Genomic DNA, 21,742 nt, shown 5'->3' on the forward strand with positions numbered 1-21,742 from the left:
TATAATAAAACATATAATGCACATAATTCTTTTAGCTTACTTTTCTAGTTATATATATATATATATATATATATATATATATATATATAAGAATTCTTGCCTTGACCATTTCTAGAAACTTCTCTAAATGATACCATCCCATGTCAAAAGTTAGCTATTAGTGTCAGACAATGAGTACCACAGGCCCAATATTTAATGATGGGCACTTCTGCTCTGAGCCGGGATTTCTGTGCTACGCAGTGAATTGGCACAGTAAGGTGTCACCTGCCCGAGCAAAGTAATCCAATGTCACAAGTTGCAGAAAGTGTAGGAGACGAAGCTGCTGAAGTAATGGTCTCCAAACTCCTATGAGCTCCTACTTTAAGGAGCCTCATTTTCCTAGTTAAATCAAACCCAGAAAAGTCCACCAGCCTAGGGTTTTATTGTTCATGCCATCCTTTTAACCTACTTGATGAAGTAGTCGCGCCCATCTCGGTTTGTCATCATCTCCCATCCATAGGGTGGCACCTGGTTCAAACTCCAGGTTCCTGAGGGAGGTGGCCAGCCTGAAGACTTCATCCTGTGGCTGGAAAAGAAAAACAAGCATCATCACACCAGACTCCTGAACACCAGCTCCAGAAAGGCACTTGACTTGCTCCTCTGAATTGTGAGCTATATCCTCCAGTGATTGGATGAATAATTACAATGTTTTTATGTCAAGTACTATGCTAGGCATTTCCTATGTGTTATCTCACTTATTTTCTGCAGAAGCTCTATGAAGTACACACACATACATCTTACAGATAAGAAACAATGAATGGCTTAGTAAGATTAAGTGACTTTCCTGAGAACACACAAGCCAATTTCGTACAATATTTCTTCACACTTTCTATCAGACTAGGCATTCCTGAGGCCAGATATTAGAACAGTCTGGGCACATAAATACACTGCACACTATAATACAAATACACATGAAAATAAAGTGCTGTCTTTAATCAGAGAAGAAAACTCAAGCCCTAGTTTCCTGGATTTTTATGATCAAAATACAAAATTTAGACCCATCTTAACCATACTTTGGGCAAGTAAGTCAGTTATAAAACCTCACACAAACCCTCAGTTTTAAGTTGTAACAAAAAATGCATTTCTTTTCCATTTTTCAGTCCAAAACTTAAATTTGATTAATTTGCAAAATGAAGGTGGGTTAAGGATAATTTTCAACAAGTCGGTCTTTCCAAGAGCAAGAGGAAAGGAGAAGTTCCTCCTTATGACGGGTAGCTGTGACAGGCAGCAAGGCACAGTCACAGTCCCTCATCAGGCCTAAGACAGTGTCTGGAGCATCACTGAGTCCTGGCCTGGCCAACTCAACTCAGAAACTTCAGAAATTCCTCTTTGCCCGTAAAAGTCCAAGATTTCTTCTGAGTTTAATCTGCTTTTGGAATAAAGTAAGCCAGGCCGTTTAGGGTGGATCAACATCCCTTATCACTTGGTCCTTCTGTTCCAGGGGAAAACACTCAAAGGATAACCTCTAATGTCCTCTGTTGGTTCTAAGTGCCAGACTGGCACCACCTAAGTGGGCAGGGACAAAACAATGAAACCATTTTCATGGAGTCACAATCAGTCTCTCAACAGATACCCAAGAGCCATTTACAATAGAAAAAGAAGCGCCTGCTCTGGTCAGATGAAGGGAGAGCCCTAGCCTGGGGCCCAGCCTGATAGTGAATGTGGCAAGGAAAGGATTGCAGTTGCCACCTGTCTCCTTGGCTGGGCCTTACACAAGGTGTGACTTGAACAATCTTAGGTGGTGGCTTTCACACATCCTGTTGCCCTTTAGTGGCAAATATTCAAACCAGAGGCCTCAACCTTTCTGAGAGGAGGGAGACTATTAAGTAGCAGGATGCTGAACAGTTCCTCAGACCCCTCTTGCCCTTTCAACACATCCACATGACAAGAACTCAACACTTCTCTAGGCAAACAAGCTCACTTCCTTCAAGTTTTCTGCAGAGGAAGTATTTTGCATGACTTTTACCTCCTCAGTTACTTTTCTTTAAGTTCCCTTCAGTTTTCCTACCTCTTGCACAAAATGTGGTGAACAAAAATGTTCACAATTTTTTTTTTTTCATACTGGGGATCGAACTCGGGTTCTTGTGCTTGCAGGGCAGGCAGCACTGGAACCACTGAGCTAAATCCCCAGCCCAATGTTCACAAATTCAATGCAGGTCTGGTAAGTTTAGAATACCACCCTAGGATTATTACTTGTCCACTGACTATTAAAAGAAAAGACATGGCCACCATTTGTGTTCCTCTTGCTTGTGCAAAAGTCAGCAATGGCAGTTTCCTCTGGTGTTATTTTTTAAAAAGATGTTCTGATTCTTTGCAGTGATAGAGCACATTAATTTGCCACCCTGAGCTACTGCCAAAAACAAAACAAAAGAAAACAAAACAAAACACCACACAACCACCCAAACAAACAAACCAAAAAACCCACACCAGCAGAGTACACACTTGGAATGCTTTCTTAGGTAGTACCAGGAAAACAAGATCTTGGAGGTATAAATACAGTCTATTCTGTCATTAAGAACTTTTCCAAAGCTAAGAGTACAGTTACGAGTAACACAAAGAATATTCTTGGAAGTGAAAGGAAGCTGTGTACAGATTACCACAATTCATTCTGGATTGTACTGTGTTAGAAAAGCAATCTTCCTTAGAGGGGGTTAATGTGTTAAAAACAAATAGACTATCTTTCTTTTCTTTCATTTGCTTTCCTCTTAATCACTAAAGGAAAGACACAGGCTTCCTAATATAATTTACATGTAAAATACAGCATTCTAATAACAAGCTGGAAGAAGCCTGAATTTTATTATATGCTACATTTGGTCTTGGACAGTATGTTCAGGAAGCAGCAAACAAGAGTCCAGCAAGATGCTTGTAAATGAGGCTTTTTCTAATAAAACCGCAAATGAAACACTAACACTGGAAAACCCACAAATACTAATTGAGTTAGTTTAGGTCAAGTGGCATCAGCTGATATAAAACAAATAATTGAAGAATAAAGATCAGACATGGCTATATGTCTACCTTTTAAAGTGTGAACATAAAATGCATAGGTTTGAAAGATGTTGGTAGAGTTTAGCAAAGTAAAAGTCCAAGTAGGACCAAATAATACCCTTTTCAAGTATCTCTCCATAATAGTCTTGAGAACAATCAAGGGCATGGGCTCCAATGGTGGAGGCACTGGACTTCTGCTTCCATGCAGCGATGTGACTGCAAGTCCAGCCCTAACAGTATCCAGTCTTAGAAGTCATTGGATTCCTCTCTGCTTACTGGGGAGTTGCTTCAGGGACTTCCTTTCCCTGCTTTCCCTCTGCGAGTGCACCGAACTCTCCACCACCCCCAAATGTCCTATCCCATGGGCTGCTGCTGAAAAACACAACCTTTTCTACTCAGCATGTTCAGAGGGGGTTCCCTTGGAGAGCAGCAGCATGGCTGATGCATGGAAAAGCAGAGCTCCTGGCTGCTACGCTTTAGCGCCCCTTCCGGATGTAGAGATCCTACTGGGTTCCTCAGAGTAGATCAGGTGCTGTTACGGTGACACTACTGTCTGCAGAACCCCTCATTTTTGTCAATAATGGTAAGCCTGTGTTCCAGTGTGACTTACACACCTCTTTTTCTCATCCCTTTCTGAGAGGTTTTATTCTGAGTTCTTGGGCTCCCTATCTGAGTGCTGAGGACATTGTAAAATTTCCCCTCTTTGAATGAGAGCTTAGTTTTCATGTTCAAGGACCTTTCGACCCCAAGATTCCTCTTGACCACCTCTGTGCAGCCCAGACTCTCCTAAAGGAACCCAGCAGTTCTGCTCAGCTTCCTGGTGGTGCTGAGGACAGTTTACAGATTGTCCCCACTAAGATCATCCTCCAGCCTAAGGATGCCAGATTTAGAAACAAAAAAGAGAGGACATTAAGGTAAATTTCAATTTTTCCATAAACAACATTTTTCTAGTATATCTCATATACTATTTGGACAATGCTGATGCCTATTCAAATTTGAGAACCAGTAGGTTTAGAAACAGCCTCTATTCAATCCCAATTCGGCCTTTTATTTTCGATGACCATGAATAAGTTAATTAACCTCCTCATCCTTCTCAGAGGAAGTTATTTCTCTGTAAAATAGTGGGGATAGAAACCATATCTTTGAGAGAATATCAAGTAAACTTTGTAAATGGCTTAGTCTAATGCTAAAAATAATCTACCCACCAGTGGAAACAAAATAAGATGATGGAGGGTTGGTACAAGTATAAAGGGCTGTAATCCATCTTCAGAATAGAAAGAAAGTGAAAGGCTCAATCTATTCTTTTCCAATCTGGCAGAAACAGGGCAAGAAGGGGCAGAACAAGTTGATGAGTTCAGCTATTCTCAAGGCAGAAGGAAAGATCAGAACATTTTCACCAAAACCCAGGAATCCCTACTCTATGATCCAGGGTATAGGGGTTCACTTTCCAGTTTTCTCAGGCAAGGCCACGAAAGTCCTTGCAATTCCAGTGTTCTGTGACTTCTACCTGACATCATGGCTGTGTGAAGCACTTTTAAACACTTAGCTCAGCCTTAAAAATAGCGACCTACATTGTCAGGGCTATTTAAATCACTCCAGAAACTCCCAACGACTGACTGAACTGGTTTGCAACCTTGTGCTTCCCTCATCTATTGTCTACAACAGATTGAAACCATCCTGAACAAAAAAAGACCATGATATTTTATACGAAATGAGAACAGCTAGGAATGGTAGGGACAAAGTTGCAGAACTATTTGTGCTGATGCCACTGGAAGCATCCCATGGCTTACCCCTGCATAAATTTTGACGGCCAATCTATGCTCCCAGAAGGCAGGCTCTCAGGAAGCACTTGCAGACCTCTCCAGGATTTCAGTTTCCTTAGAAACAACTCAGTATTAGGGGTGCTGTGGGGAAGAAGCAATGATGGGTCAGGTTCCAAAGCCCTGAGTCAAACAGGTTCAAATTGTGCCACTTTCTAGATGTATGACCTTGGGCAAATTACTATAATTTCTTTGTGCCTTATTATCATCAACTATAAAGTAAAATGATTCTGACTCAATGGGTCTCATGCAGGAGTGGTTTTGCCCCCAAAGGACACTTAGCAATATCTGTAGACATTTTTGGTAGTCACAACTGGAGGAAGGGAGATGTGTCCTGCTGGGATCTCAGTTGGATAGCCCAGGGATGCTGCTAATCATCCTGCAGTGCACAGCACAGGTCTTTACAATAAAGAACAATCCAGCTAAAATGGCAGCAGTCCCAAGGTGGAGAAAACCTGCTTAGCTCATAGGGCTGTTGTGAGAAAGTAAGGTAATGACAATATAATTCTTAGCACAGTACCTGACAGAGTAGGGGCTCAATAAGCCTTAGTTAAAAAAAGAAATAAAAACAAATATCTTCAATGTTTCTGTTTACAGCTTAATTATGCCACGCACAACATGTTGTAGCATGTTACAGTGAGTTAAAATTCCAACTCTACCACTTAACAGGGTGACTTTTCTGGGTTTTAGTTTTATGTGTAAAATAGAAATAACATCCAACTCCGTAATGCTAAGCAGATAAATGAGATAATGAGATATATAAAGCCCTTAAGTACAATCCTTGACTTACTTGTAATAGTCTCATCAAATGATATGTTGTTGTTAAGTAGTACTTGTAACGAGAATAACATTTGTATCTGACACAATAGTTTCAAAGCATTTGTATGTCCATACTTTCTTTTCATACTCACAGGCCTACCTTGACATGTAACAGGGTGGCTCCTAAAGCACTGTTGTTTCAATTCTGAAGATGAAGAAACTCAGATTCAGAGACAATACATAGCTTGCCCACAGGGACAGAAATTTCTCTCTCTCACTCTCACTCTCTCTCTCTCTCTCTTTCTCTCTCTCTCTCTTCCCCTGGCTCTTTTCTGCTCTCTGCATCTTGGTGGAGGGCAGCTTTCTTCTACCATGCTATTTCTGCCTTGGAATCTGCCAACCATTGACTGAAACCTCTGAAACCATGAGCCTAAATAAACCTTTTCTCCTTTAAGCTGTGTATGTTAGGTATTTTTGTTCCAGAAACAGAAAGATAACTAATACACTTAGCCCAGGCAAAGCTTCTGCTAGGATTACACAACTAGTTAGGAAAGTGGCCAAGACTGTGGCATCCTACTCCAAGCTGCATATAACTCATACTGTGCCACAATTAGTGTGACATCAACTTTCAGGCTTCCTTATACACTTGGCAATGCTATTAAAGAACCTGTGACCAGAATTAAGCTGCATCCTTCGAGACTTGGTGCTGAGAAGTGATTACCATGTTGATTTCAAATACAAGAAAACCACAGCTACGTCTGTTCAAGTATTCATCCCTGACATTGAATAGCACTATACAAATCCAATATAATAAAACATGACCTTGAATTTCATGATTCAAATTTTTTCGGAATCACAAAGACTATTTGCAATATAACTCAAGTTTATATAGTGCTACAGATTGTATTATAAGGTGGAAAGCATTTCCACATTTATTTGGCTCTAAATAGTGGTTGGGTTATAGTACCTGACACCCTACAGACACCTCAACGTATCCTCAAACAGTCTTTTGCACTTCCAAGTTGTTGGTATTCAAGGTATATTCTGAGTTGCCATGCAATGTAGGTTGAGGTAAAGCGAGTAGACAGAGAGCAAGGAAAATAAACAACAGAAGATTGTTCCAGAATAATTGAAAACACTGGAAGTTTTAGCACCAGTCATGTTCCTTTTATGCACAGCATGGTGTGTTCCACTGTAATTAGAGAGGGGTCATGCCAAGGACCCCAGGGAGGCCTGTTCTTCAGAGGTCCTTGTTCCTGTGAGTCAGTAAGGAATAGACTGACCAGGTCTTTTGTTTCTGGTCAGTCCTGCTATTGACACACAGACATGCCTTAAATTAGGTTACACTCTCTTCTACCTGACAACATAACTTTCTCCTCCAAGTCTTCAGTACAGCAATAAATACTTTGATCTCATACAAGAAGTAACAGCTTTCCAATCTACAATCCCTTATTAGCAGGTTTGGGGTGCCAGTGCATGGGAGGAAAGCTATGTTAATAGGGTGGATATAACTTAAAAGCTGCACAGACAGAAGAATCATCTTTTAAGTTGTCACTTATGCTATGACAAGGAGGACAGGAAAATAGAGTAAAGGGGAAGAAACAAGCAGTTAGAACTACTTTATATACAAATGGCAAGCCTTATAAAAGCAGACACTTAAAAATATATTCATGACAAAATCATTTTAGTCAAGTAAAAATGTATAAGGTATCAAGAATTTATGGTAAAAGACATTTGCGTGTACATTTTAATAAGCAAATTAAAGCATTTCCTGATTATTTTCATCTGTTTCATTATAATCATTAGCAACCTAAACAATAAAGCTAATCACGTGATGATACATCTGTAAGTTTCAGCACAAATCTCTCACAGCTTGTTGAATTAGTTGTGTTTCCTAATTAGGTATTGGGGAAAATTAGTAAAAAAATTACCTATGGGCTAACTGGGTCTCCTCTCAAAAGTTTATATATCCAAATTTAACATTTAGTTTGTGAACAATCCTGTGACAGACTGCAGCTGTCCTAAGAGTTGGAGGCTATGAACCCACAGTGCCCAAATGTCACACATAAGGGTTGCCATAAAACTCAATGCAACTTTGTCTTGAAGTAGGCTTTTGACTTGTGCAATGTTTTGTATCTCTTAGCTCACTTTATTCTCCAACTCTGTAAGTCAGGAAAGATAACTCTACCTCACTGGTATTATCAAGAGGAACAGAGTGGCCAGGTTTCCATTATCTGAAGAGCTAAATGTGGAGACAGGTGACAGATCAAGACTCGAGTGCTCCATTTACTCAAACACTGTAGTATCTGCCCATGAGTCTGTAGTTGTACCTCCAAGTGAACATATGATGCCAAGTAGATAGGCTAAATTGAGCACACACCAGGTGAGGGCGGTGACTCTATCTTCTTCACCTTCCTAGCACTGTTGCTTGGACTAGTGCCAGGTACATAGTTGATGCTAACATATGAGTTGAATTAATAAATGAAATGCTGTGTTCATAATGTACAGTGAACCCTCAAGTTATGAGTGGCCTGACATATGAACAACTTGGGTTCATTAGGTTAATGAAAGATTTATCTGCCTCTTGTTATATAGAGAGTATACCCAGGTAAACATCCAGATCTCAGCTGTATTGACTTACAACCAACTTGAGTTACAACCAGCCCTCAGGAATTGATTGAGTTCGTAAGTCAAGGGTCCACTGTACTGGCACAGTACCTTAGGCATAATGTGTGGGCAAAAAGCCATTTGTTTAGTAACCCCTGTTAGGCAGTGTTCGAGGCACCTCCACGCGTTGCTTCTTTTTACTCCTTACAACAGCCCAACAAGAAATGTTGTCGACTGCTCATCCAACTACAGAATACCACTGAGCCATTAAACTGGAGTGTACACAAAGACTGACTGCTGTAGGACACGCAGTTAAATAAGTAGATGGGTTATTACAAGAGTGTGCACAATATGACTCACTTTGTAAACAATCTGGCAAAAAAAGTGTATATAGGCCCAGCAAAACAGTCTGGAAGGAGTCCAACAGTGGCTATCACTCGGCTATGACTCTGAGGAGCATGTCTGTGATTCATTGTCTGCTTTTCATATTTTATTTCCTACATGAATTATTTTTGTAATTATAAATTTTTAAACAATAGACTTTGGAAAGGGGATATGATACCAGATGGGTTCTTGGAAGAATCACTGGAGAAACTGTAGAGAGGAAGTAGTAAAAGTTTGAAAACACAGTATTGGTGTGGCTATAGAGAAGCACGCATTGTCATATATTGCTCAGAGTGCATTTTGCCAATTCCCTACTTAGGAGTTTCTATCCAAATTTGATATGATTGTACCCTTTAACCTAAGTGTCTATCAGTATGGAGTGGATTAAATCAACCATGGTACAACCACAACATGGAATATTATGCAACAGTTAAAAAGAATGAGGAATCTCTTTGTGTACTAATTTGGAAAGATTCTGAAGATAATTAAATTATATATCAGGGCTAGGGATTGAATCTAGAGCTTTATGCATGCTAGCCAAGTACTCTAACACTGAGGTTCAATCCAAGCTTAAATTATGCAGAAAGACACATGACTTGCTACTGTTTGTGCAAAAGCAAGGGAGGAACAAAGAAGAAATAAAGCAAACCATGGAATCCACATTCAAATAGAGCAGTATTTGAACCTTAGCTCTATCAAGTAACATCCAAGTAAGCTTTAGTATGTTCCTTACAAAAGCATCAGTTTTTTTCTCTGAAAATGGTATAATACCAACCACCTTATCTGATTCTTGTAAGGACCGCATGAATTAGGCGATCAAATACAGCTGCCTTTAACATTATGTGCATGTATTCATTAACTCACATAACAAATATTGATTGTGTCTAGTTTGTACCACATGCTGTTCTAGGTGCTTGAAATGCATCAGTGAACAAAATAGACATAGAAAAGCAGAAAATAAATACTCACAATCATCTCACCCAGACCTCCTTTTCTAGCCTGTCATCCTGATTTTGTATAAGAATATTCTGCTACTTTAAAACCAACTCACCTATCACTCTCTGGACAGACATTTTCTACATTAGTATCTCCGTGTCTTTGTCCATACTGTTTCCCCTGTGTAAAACACTCTCCTCACCCATGCTAATTACCCATGCCTCTCCATAACTTCAAAACTGACCACCTTCAAAAACCCATATTGAAGGCTTCCACCTGTAAAAGCAGTTTCTGAATAGCATGCCCTCAAATTACTATCTTGCTTCCCTATACTTAGGAGTAGCTAGTGTTTATACCTTGGAAGGAACATCTATCTTATACAACTATTAATAATGGTGTGTATTAAGCCTTTCTAAATGATAACCTTCTGGAGACTCTGTACAATGTAGAAAAAGATCCACATGCTGCTCTTAGTTGATGTTCAATGAACATTTACTTGTTAATGTTTTAATTGCAGCTTCAACTCTTCTCATTAGCCTTGTCATATTGAATTGGAATGATGTCTTATTTGTCTATTATTTCCCCTAGCCAATTGTGATTTCCTTACGGACCACGGTCTGTGTCCTTTATCTTTATGTCCCTGAAATTCACACTATAACCATTACATGGTAACGGTAGATGTACTGAGCTGAACACCAGTTGTCCCACTATGTTTGGTTTAACTAAGGGATAAAAATTGTACAGAAAATTTTGAAAAATGTACCTTTGCTTTTGTTTTGTTTTTTCTTAAATTCTTTTATTGGTACAGTTTAGGTATACAACACATTTACATTTCTCATTGGGAATTGTACCTTTACATAATGCATCTTGGTTCTTATTTTTTCCCCATTCCTAGCCCTCCCTTCACCCCCTCCACCCTTCCCTATTTACAAAGACTTTATTTCCATTTTTCCCATTTCTCATCATTTTTCCTTTCCCTTCTTTCCTTTCCCCTGCCCCTCCCACTACCCCTACCCCTTTAGACCTTTTCTTCCTATTTTGCATTATCGATTATTCATTCTAATCATTGGTACATTTTAGGTATACAATATAATGACATTCATCATTGGAAATTTGCACCTTTACATAGTCTCTCTTGGTTCTTATTTTTCACCCTTGTCCAGCCCTCCCTTCAACCTCTCCATTCCTCCCTATTTACAAAGATTTTGTTCCTATTTTCCCATTTTCAGGGGAAGGGGGAAAAATAAGAACCAAGAGAGATTACATAAAGGTGCAAATTTCAAATGATGAATGTCATTATACTGTATACCTAAAATGTACCAATAAAATTAAATTTTAAAAAAGAAACAATTCAGAGGCCTCAAATCAAAATCCAAGGGTTTAAGTCTAAACCCTATGGATGCAAACTTTTAAGTCTTGGTGTGAGGTTGTTTCCATTTCTCCAGATCAAGGTTCCTTAGCAGGATATCTCTTCACTCAAGGAGATCTCACAGTTCTGCCCATGAGTGTTTGTTCTCCCTTCTTAGTCTGACAAATTGCAGTCATATAGGAAAGTTGAAAGAAGAGGCCAGCAAATATCCTTGTAGTTTTTCTTACCCAATCCAGTGGTTCTCAGCAGGGATGATTTGCTCCCCCCTCCCCCGGTCCATGATCCTTTGATGGTGATTAGATATATTCTTGGTTGTCACTACTAGTGTAGGGCGGTGCCTACTGGTACCTAGTGAGTCTGCACCACTATTAAGTTTCAACATTTTACAACATTTATCTTATCCCTCCCCCTTCTCTGTCCTCTCCCTGTCTCTCCACTTAATACTTTTAAGTCTTTACTTGAAATATTTGATAGTAAATCAGTCACATTGTGACACAACACCCTAAACTGAGGCAGCATTAATCTCCTAACAAGCAGAGATTCTCCTTTCAAGCCACAAAGAATATCTCATCCAATATATTTATGATATTATTAATATTATCTAATGAATAGTCCATATTTAAATTTCTCCAATTGTCCTGACAGAGTTGTCTTTTTTTGCAGTATCCAATCAAGCTTTATGCTTTCCATCTACTTGCCCTGACTCTTTATGTAACGATGTGTTAAAGATGCAAAGCTATCATAACCCTAGGATTTTAGAGAAGGTTATGCAGGCTTTCCCCTTAAATCTTAGGCAATAATGACCAATGTTTGTAAACCACACAGCAGAGTACACTGAAATATGACTCCAGGGCTCACACAGTGCCTGCCAATGGTGGTGGTTCAAAGCACCTGTTTGTTAACTGCACTGACCCACAAGTTCAGTGGTGCTGAACCTATGGCATGCGTGATGTAGCGGGCTGTTTGTTTTCATTTAAAACTCTATAAGGTTCTCTATCATTGTTCAAGTTGTTACAACTTTCCAAGCAAAGACTATGGTAATTATGGGCAGTAAAAACTCACCTCCTAGGATTGTTGAGACATTGGAGTTCAAGATGGGAACATAGATTGATAATTGGTCAGCAATCAGAAAGCAGGACAAAAAGGGTCCTCAAATTTATGATAAGGAAATGGGTCAGTTGGAAATCAGAGGCCCTCCCATCCTAGTGGTCAGAAAAAGACAACAGAGAGACAAGAAAGGACAGCAACAACACACACCAGGCACCAAAACAAGGGTTTTTAACATCAAAGAACATTCTATTCTGGCTGGACAGCACCTCACAGATGTCTTCATGTGTCAGGAGCCCAAGGCAGAGCCAAGCAAGGTGTGCATATTTGCTATTTAGTAAATGCCAGATGCTAAGCTATCCCTTTCATCCTTCCCTCTTCCAGGAAAGATCTGAGGAGGCAAATGAGTCTCTTGAAAAAACACCGCTTGGTTTTCCTGATGACTTGGGGAAAGACTTGGATTAGGAAAAGACATTGAAGGGGCCAGACCTCTACATAGCGAACCCTTCTGGTCAATCGACAGCACTCCTTGAGTGCTGACTCGTGTTTGCAAGGTCAGTCCTGTGCACGATACAGCAGCTCTCCACTCTGCAGTTCGTCTGTGGGCTAGAGTGTCTCTCTGCCAAGTACTTTGTCCCCTTATGACACTACACCCATTCATTCAATCATTCAAAACATGTTACCGAGGGCTTCTGTGCCAGCCCTCGTGCAGGACTACAGCAGTGTCAAACAGATCATGTGGTTGCCCTCCTAGAACTCACAATACTGCTGAGGATGGCAGGGATCGTGGCTCATCCAACCTGGGCATTATCCTGGCTCTGGGTTGTTTCCTACACCCTGAGCTTCATCAAAACTTCGCAGTTTGGAGTTCCATGGAATAGGTCATTAAGAGACAGAAATCTTCCTTACATTTCTCAAATTATTCCACACAGACAGCTTTAAAACAATTCTTAGTACAGTGTAGTATATGCTTGTGATACATAATAGTTACTCTCATTTTGAGGAACTGGTACACATACCTCTCTCATCCTGATCAGTTTTACTTCCCCTCTCCCAGCGCCCACTCTCCTTTTTCCCCCTTTCCCAGATACCCTTGTTACTGATACCAATCATTAAATGCTTTCTCCTCCTCTTCATTGAGGGCCTAGTCTTTTGCTCTTAGCTGCAATATAGAACTTGAATACTTGAATACTCTCCCAGGACCCACCAAATGCATCATGCCATAGAACTTGACAGTGATTATAGGATTAATGGAACACAGCATTGGTTGAGTCTGCCAAATGGCCTAATCTAATTTTCAAATGTGTTGTTAAAATACCTTTGCAACCACTCATCATTTTGAGAGATGGCATTCATCTTCATATTTCACTTATTTATAGAGAATTCACAACCTAATACTGCTACTCACCAAGCTTAATCAAATCTAATTGGTTTCCCATTGAAAATGAATTGAAAAATTCAAACAATTTGTGATTTAGCTATCTATTGTGAAAATTTTATTTTCATTGTTGGGAACATGAACATATATTTTGACCCTTTAAAAATTTTTGTAAGTTAACATAAGCAAATATTAACATGTATTATTTTGCTTAGGCAAATTTAACAAATATATACCAATATTTATTAAGGAAATTAATATATCAACTTTTGTATATGAATATATGTTAATATTTGTACATATGTGTATTATATATTTGCTTGTCTGGCTTGTCTGGACTATAGTTGATTTAATCATCTTGATATTTCTTAAGACGCTGAATCTTGAGTCTAAAGTTCATTTTAAGAGTTACCTCCATTCCACTAAGATTTTTCTGAGAGGATCCAAATATTACCTAAAAATTATCCTAAATTAGGTATAAACAGGAATAGAAGGAGAAGGGATTATTAAAAAGAAAAAAAGTAGAGAAAGGGCAAAAAGAACTGATATGACTATGTATATACTTTTGGTGAAATAAGAGTGAAAACGGATATAGATGAAAGAACACAGGCCTTGACGCAGGAGATTATGTTCTAAGAGAACCATTTAGAACAGGAATGGATAAACTTTTTCAGGAAAGAACCAGAGAGTAGATGTTTTCATATTTGTGGGCCATAAGGTTTCTGTTGGAACTATGCAACTCTACTATTGTATCAAAAGCAACCACAAACAATATGTAAACTAATGAGTGCGGTTCTTTACAATACAATTTATTAAAAAAACAAATTCGTATGTGGCCTTCTAGCCATAGTTTGCTGGTTCCTGCTTTATAGTGTCTCCTTGGGAAAGTCATTTATATATCTGCTCCTCAGATTTCTCATGGAATAAAGGTGCTAGGCTATATGATTTTTGAAGTCCCTTCAAGCTCCAAAATGTCCACTTCCATCATTCCAACAGGTCTCTTTCTCAAAGGCCATAATCTTTAACAGGATTGGAAGTCACCCAGTTACACAAATTCTAAAAAACTGTTTTTTCACTAAAGTAACAGTTCACCACCCAGGGAAAATGAGTAAGATTCCTATTTACCATAGCATTTGATCCAAGGATAGAATATTATAGTTCAGCCCACCACATACCTGAATATTTATGGAGAGTTTAAGATCTCTGAACCATTGATCTTCTCTTTTAAATAAGGTCACTCTTTGGATGAATGGTGTTTTAAAAAATATACAATATGCAGGCAGTCACCAAACTATAATGGAAATCTTGCTCTAGCAGCTGCTTTCCAAAATTCAAATCAAGGTTCATTGAGACTTGGAGAAACAGGATTATAAGCTGATACGTAAGGGTTTTCAAATATGATAAGGTGGTTTTACTATCAAGGGGCATGATGCCTAATAATGTCCATCCTTGTATAAGCTTAATTCAGATTTATCAAATTACCAAGGGAGGTTAATATGTATACATACACATACACATACAAATACACATATATATGTAATCTCCAACATGCTTGAGTTTGGTTTGTTATCTCAGTGTCTAAACAGAGATTCATTCCTTACTGCTGAATTATAATCACTGCAGAACAGTGTTTCTAGTAAACTTGCTGATATCCTTAAAAGGCAGGATGGAGAGTTACGGCACACATGGGTACACTTAAATGCCCTGGTTCTAAATATGTCCTCTGGTTCCCTTCCCCCGAGTTAGGGAGCATTTGTGATACTTCAATGGGTTATATGTAATGTAAACAAAACATAAACCTAGTGCACTTTATTTTTCATCTAATTTTAGGAAGATTTCGGGTGGCTTTTCATTTAGTATTGTTTAATACAAAGATTCATGCTTTTGTTCCTGCATTTATGTGACTGCTGCCTCTTCCTATCACAATCCTGAATTCATCACGCAGTTCCATGGTGTCTCATAATTTCTGAGATTATAAGGAACAAATGTGTGCTTTTTGCTAAGTGCAGAAATTAAAATAATTTTTAATACTCTCAGTGTAGTCACCAAAAGGAAATACATTAGTTCACTAGATTTCTGAGTACCTGCACATTTCCAAGGTAATCAAAAATGTATAGAATAGAGAATACAAAAAATCTCATAGGGAATGCGAACATATACACTTGGAAATGGGTATCACTCAGAGCTTCTCTCTCTCTCTCTCATCTTTAAACAATGTCAAAGATAACATGGAGAAAAGATATTCTAAATTAAAATGTAGGAACTTTACAGTAGGGATAGAAACCAATTTGGAGATGTTTCCCACACAATACCACATTCCTCTAATTTGTTTTTATTTCATTTATTAGAAAACTTTTTCATGTTGAGTGCAGCAACATACGCCCAAAACTCTGGCTATTAGAGTGGCTGAGGGAGGAAGATAGCAAATTTGAGACCAACCTGGGCAACTTAGCAAGATCCTGGAGCACAATTAAAAAAATAAAAAGATCTGGTGATGTAGCTCACTGGTGGAGGGCTGCTGGATTTGATGCCCAGTAAAGGAAGGAAGGAAGAGAGGGAGGGAAGGAAGGGGGAGACAGGAAGGAAGGAAGGGGGAAAGCCCTTTAATTGAACACTACTTTATGGCTAGAACTGTCACAGATAAAGCATGAACAATCTAAAACAAAATGGAGGGTGATGATACTGAGTGAGGGGTGAAGATATAATCATTATGCCTTCTTGCTCCTTATAGAAAACACTGAATTATGGTTTATGTGTTTAGACAAATCTTGAAGAGCTGGAGTTCACTTCAAACTCTCGAGGTGAAAGAGAAGGACCACATTTTAAAAATAATAATTTTCATAGTTTCCCTCCTGACTTCACATTTCCTTAACAATTTTGATAACAATTATTATATTTATCATGACAATTACAATTAAAATACAGCAAGATAAATAGTACCATTGGTTAAAATATCAGGGTTCCTTAGGTTTCATCCATTTTCCCTAATTTCCATTTGGAGTTTATCTGTATTTCTCATTCCATCTACTCCAAATACAGGAATATTATCATTAAAAACAGGGAAAGAGCCAGAATTTCTTTGCCCTAGCTCAAGCAATAGCCACAAGAAAGCTCTTCTACCTTTAAAAAAAATGTCTAAACATAATCATTTTGTAAATCAGGACAGAAACCATCATGTATTTTTCCAAGATGTGACTTAGAGACAAAATGAGCTGAAAACACTGGGAAGGCAATAAGCTCTCAATATTTCTACATCATAGAGTAATTATGTCCACAGCAAGGAAGACATTTATTTACAAAGTGAGCAGACATAAATTGCAGGGAAAGAGCTATATTGCAACCATGTGTGACATTCTAAGTTTTTATTAGACAAGTTCTAAAAATCTGCTCTTCCAACTGACAGTAATAATATATCTGCAACTGAGAATGTTTCCAGGAAAGAGATTTTAGCAACTACACGACACATTTATTAGGAACGTGCGAAAAGCCTTTGATAATGGAAAAAGCCCCTTACAGGAGGGCCTTTCCATTTAGTCTGCATACAAATCACCTGAGCAGTGCTAAAATATAGGTTCTACTTCAGCCTGACTCTCACATCCAGTACTGGCCTCTCCCCCATCTATTCTCTACACCTGTGGTCAGTAAACTGCAGCTCATGGCCTTGGTCCGCAGCCTGATTTTTGTAAATAAATTTTATTGGAATATGGCCATGCCCATTCATTTAGCTATTATCTGTGGCCGCTTTCACACAAAAATGGCAGAGTTGTGTAGCATGACAGAGGACACTTGGCTTACAAAGCCTAAAATAATTGCCATCTGGACCTTTAGAGAAAAAGGTTGGTAAGCCCTGTTCTACAGTCCTAAGTTCCTTCCTCACAGCGCTGGTATTGCGTCTTGTATTATAGTCAACTGCAGAGAGGGAGGTCAGATAAGTAGGTAGGTAGGTAAGAAGAGGACAGATTCAGGTGTTCCTCCAGGGCCACTTGGTTGGACTACTCTGAGTGTTGTCATTTACTTTCTGCTGTAAATAACCCTAATTCTCTTAAGAGGTTCCAAGCCTCCTTAGACCGTGTGACTCATCCATTAAGCTATGTACCACCCGTAAAGGATTTGTCTAAACTTAGAGCCCAATGAACAGAGCTGAAGCAAACTGAACTGTTGAGTTTTTTTAGGGCAATCCTGAACTCAGGATATTTAGGATGGCAAAATTTCTGAGAGCAATAAGCAAACATCTGAGTATACCTGTAACTAAATTAGCAGAAACCAGATGGTCTTTGGCAGCAAAACCAAAGTGGCTCTTACAGCCGTTTTGTTTGACAGGGATTTTACAAGAGGCTCCACAATGAAATGCAGCTGTAAAATACTGACTATTAGCACTCTCTATCCTTGGAGCACACTCCCTGCCCTTTCCAGTGAGGACACCCAAAGGCACACTACTGGAGTGGTGGCTTACAGGCTGTGCATTTCTCCTTATTTTTTAAAATTTTACTTCTTTATATTCATCAATTCTTAAGAATAAAGTAAAAACATGCACCTTTTGTCATTGCCTCTGGAAAGGTCAAGTTGGATCCTTCCCTAATTTCATCCATTGTATGTCCTAATTTTCAGCATTTGATTCATTTACTATCATTTTTCCAGCCTCACCAATTTCATACTTTTTGAGTCCTGTAAGTCCATAGATGTTCCAACAATTGCTTAGTTCACATAAGAAGTGCATTTCTAAGAGGCTGTTGTGGCTTTGGCCCAATGAAATAAATTTATTTGAAGGTAATAGTTACAGATACAATATTTTCTTTCATTCGATCTCACCCATTAACAAATCTAAAATTTTAAATTTTGCCCACACCTAGATTCTATATGAGAAGTTCATATATAAATTTAGAAGAGGTTTTAACAATTTGGATAGAAACATTAAGCTATATGGTGCTTAAATTCAGTTTACTTGACAGGTATGAATCACAAAATTAGAAGGGGAAAGGAAAGAAGGGAAAAAAATTATGAGAAAAGAAAAAAATGGAAATGAAGTCTTTGTAAATAGGGAAGGGTGGAGGGGGTGAAGGGTGCACAGGTAATGGGGAAAAAATAAGAACCAAGATGCATCATGTACAGGTACAAGTTCCAAATGATAAATGTAAATGTATTGTATACCTAAAATGTACGAAAAGAATTTAAGCAAAAAATAGTTATAATTTTGTGAATGATTTTTTAACAGCCTAAGATTCTTAAAGTTCCCCTAAGCCACACAAAATGAACTTTGATTTCATGAAGAATTAGAATAGAAATATTCAAATAAAAGGTCTGCATCCTACATAAAGATGCCATTCTAGCATAACAAGAAACTTTACTTTGTTTACAGAAGATAATGAGGTGTGAATGATACACACAGACTAAATTGGTGTCCATAAACTCTTGATGGTTCCAATAATTAACTTTGCTGAGCCTGTTCTTTTATGTAACCTGCACCTCCTGCAGGGTAATGACATTGGTTACCTGTGCTTTATAATGCTGATTAAAGGCTCACCTCCTTCCTGAAGCTTCTGGGCTAGTTCAGCCTGCCTTGGAGTCTCAGAACTCCTGTAGTTCTTACCATTTGGTTGTCTACAGGGACCTCAAAATCAACAAGTGGAAAACTGAAGTCATGCTCATTCCCCCAAACCTATTCCTTTCCTTTTCCTTAATTCTTACCTCTCCCTATAAATGGCTATCCTGTACTCTAAGAGTGGCTATGAAAATTCCAATGCTAGGCCCTCAATCCTAGAGCACTTCTCCAATGTGCCCCCCTCTTTCTCTCTCTGTCCCTGTCTCTCCATCTCTGTGTCTGTGCCTCTGTCTCTCTCTCTCTCCACTCATTGTCCCAACTTCTTATTGTTCTGACTTAATCGTTCACGTTCTATGAGACTTAATCAACTTGCTCTGTCCAATATGGTAGCCACCCACTACATGTGGTTATTGAACACTGGAAATGTGGTGAGTCTGAATTGAGATTAGCTATAAGTGTGAAGTGCACACTAACATTTGAAGATTTAGTAGGAAAATGAATATAAAAGATCTAATTAATAATTTTAAATAAATTGATTACGTTTGAATGAAAATATTTTGGATTAAGCAAAAATATACTGAAAGTAAATTTTACCAAGCTAATTGTTTTTCAAATATGACTACTGGAAAATTTAAAATAACATGTGATTCACATCATAATTTTATTCAACTGTGCTGCTCTATAACCTTGGAACAGGGCTAGATGCTCCTCCCACAGATTTCTTACAACTGTCATTCTTTTTGTTAATTTGCCTGGTTACATGCCTATCTGTTCTGGGCTCTGTTAGCTGCCAGAAGCAGTGAACTTGATATCTTGCTTGAGATTACACCCAGAACTGATGCACAGTAGGCATTCACATATGTTTGTTAAATGAACATAAGAACTATGCTGAGATTCAGGAGACCAGAGTTGCAGTCCCTTCGCTTCCCTAGGCCATCGTGTGTGTGTGTGTGTGTGTGTGTGTGTGTGTGTGTGTGTGTGTATAGGGGGTAAATTAGGTTGTATCTAGCAGCCCTTCTGGTTCACTGACTGCACATATCTAACATCCATATTTAAATCAGTCACTTCTTGGGTTGGGATGCAGTTTAGTAGTACAGTGGCTGCATACTATGCAGGATGCCCTGGGTTTGATTCCCAATACTGCAAAAGAAAGAAAGAAATAAAAAAATAAGTGAATTACCTCTTCTTCCTCAGGTTTTCACTTCTTTCAAGGTGAGAAACATATTTTCCTTGTTATTTTCTTCAGAACTCTGTAAATACTTTATCTATTTTTATCAGTGCATGTTCATATTAATGTTTATACATTCCTGGTGTGGAGTTCATACATGAAGATAACACATCTTAATTCCTTTTTTCATCCCCTTTCCCTTCCCTTCCTTCCCCTCCTCTCCCTCCATCTCCTGATTCCTTTCCCATTCAAGAAAGATCTATCTCCCTACTTCCTATTATCTGTCTTTTATTTAAAATTTGGATTTCTTATATAAGTGAAACCATGATATATTTAAGCTTATGTGTCTGATTTATTTCACTTAACATTTGGTCTCAGGTACATCCATTTTTCTAAAAATGACTCATGTATTGTTCTTTATGGCAGAGTAGTCCTCCATTGTGTATAAATATTTCATTTTCTTTATCCATTCATCTGTGGATGGACATATGGCTGCTTCCAAGATTTAGCTATCATTAATTGTGCTGTTATAAACATGGGTATATATGATCATTTTAATATGATGTCTTTAACTCTATAAATACTTTAAAAGTCATTATCAATTAACTCAACAAATACTAAGCTTTTTTTACTAGTACGTTGATCAGCTTTCCATCACTATAAAAAATACTTGAGATAATCAACTTGTAAAGAGAAAAGGTTTGCTTTGGCTCACAGTTTTGATTGGCCTTATTGCTTTGGATTTGTGGTGGTACATCATGGTGGGAGAGAAAGGCTCACCTCACGGCAAGGAAGTAAAAGAAAGGAGAGGGAAGAGCACATTTCCAATGACCTAAAGACCTCCAACAAGGCTTCACCTCTCAAGGGTTCCACCAGTTTCCAATAGTGCCATGCTGGGGACTAAGCATTTAACACATGGGTCTTTTCAGCAACATTACAGATGCACACTACAGCAACATGTTCTATAGGGTGGGTCTGATGTGGGACAATGAATATGTGACTAGACTCGTCTTAAAAGCAGATGGGACAGGGGTATAGGTGGAGGGAAAAAGAAGTAGAAGAAGTGGCCTGAAGTGACCATCCAGCTCCTCAACAGTGTCTTGAGATCCTGTTCTGTGGTTCTCAACGTGCTTCTTGCAGAAAAACACAATCTTAATTTATATCTTCAACATCAAATCTGCCAGCTGCTAAGTTTAGTGAAAACATCCACACTGAAGCACATATTTGCTCTTAAGCTTATTTTTTTTAACTTAAAAATAATCTTAACCATCACAGGAGTCCACATTTGTAGGCTGATGATCTATGTTAGCTCCACTGCTATGACAAACATTGCTAATGTACACTCCTGAGGTCATTAAGACCATTTGCTTTATTCATTGAGAAGATGCAAGCCATTCATCATAAGGCACAAGACAACTGAGAATTGCTTTGTTGCGAGCACAGGTGAATGAGTTGAAAAGGAAGAGGAATTATATCCAGGAAACATAATAAACTTTAGTAGGCTACAAACATCATAATTACTACGTGTATTCCATGTGTGTTTTTCTCAGTGACATCCAGTATCATATGACTGAAAAATCTCTTCTGCTAGAGAAAATGGTCAAAACTATTTTTTTGTCAAAAAATTAGAAGGGTCAAATTTTGCTTTCCCCTTTTCATTTCTTTCTCTTCTCTTCTTTTTTTCCTTCCTTCTTTCTTTCTTATTATACTT

At 38.5% G+C, this 21,742-nt stretch overlaps 1 protein-coding gene across 14 annotated transcripts in view; it reads right to left on the minus strand.

Annotated features, from left to right (window-relative positions):
- The window catches only part of Frmpd4 (FERM and PDZ domain containing 4), a 1,030,958-nt gene that overhangs the window by 222,911 nt on the left and 786,305 nt on the right, over positions 1-21,742 (minus strand). For 13 of the 14 annotated variants that reach the window (XM_087193747.1, XM_087193748.1, XM_087193754.1 and 10 more), the window contains one exon: positions 449-565. In XM_087193747.1, the coding sequence (XP_087049873.1) occupies positions 449-565 (117 nt within the window). Of the gene's footprint in view, positions 1-448; positions 566-4,814; positions 5,149-21,742 lie in introns of those variants that run through there. The other variant, XM_087193753.1, reaches the window with a different exon arrangement.

The sequence above is a fragment of the Heterocephalus glaber genome, unplaced genomic scaffold, assembly GCF_053883595.1.
Source record: "Heterocephalus glaber isolate CG9 unplaced genomic scaffold, H.glaber_assembly_v1.0 deba00001594, whole genome shotgun sequence".
Taxonomy (NCBI): Eukaryota; Metazoa; Chordata; class Mammalia; order Rodentia; family Bathyergidae; genus Heterocephalus; species Heterocephalus glaber.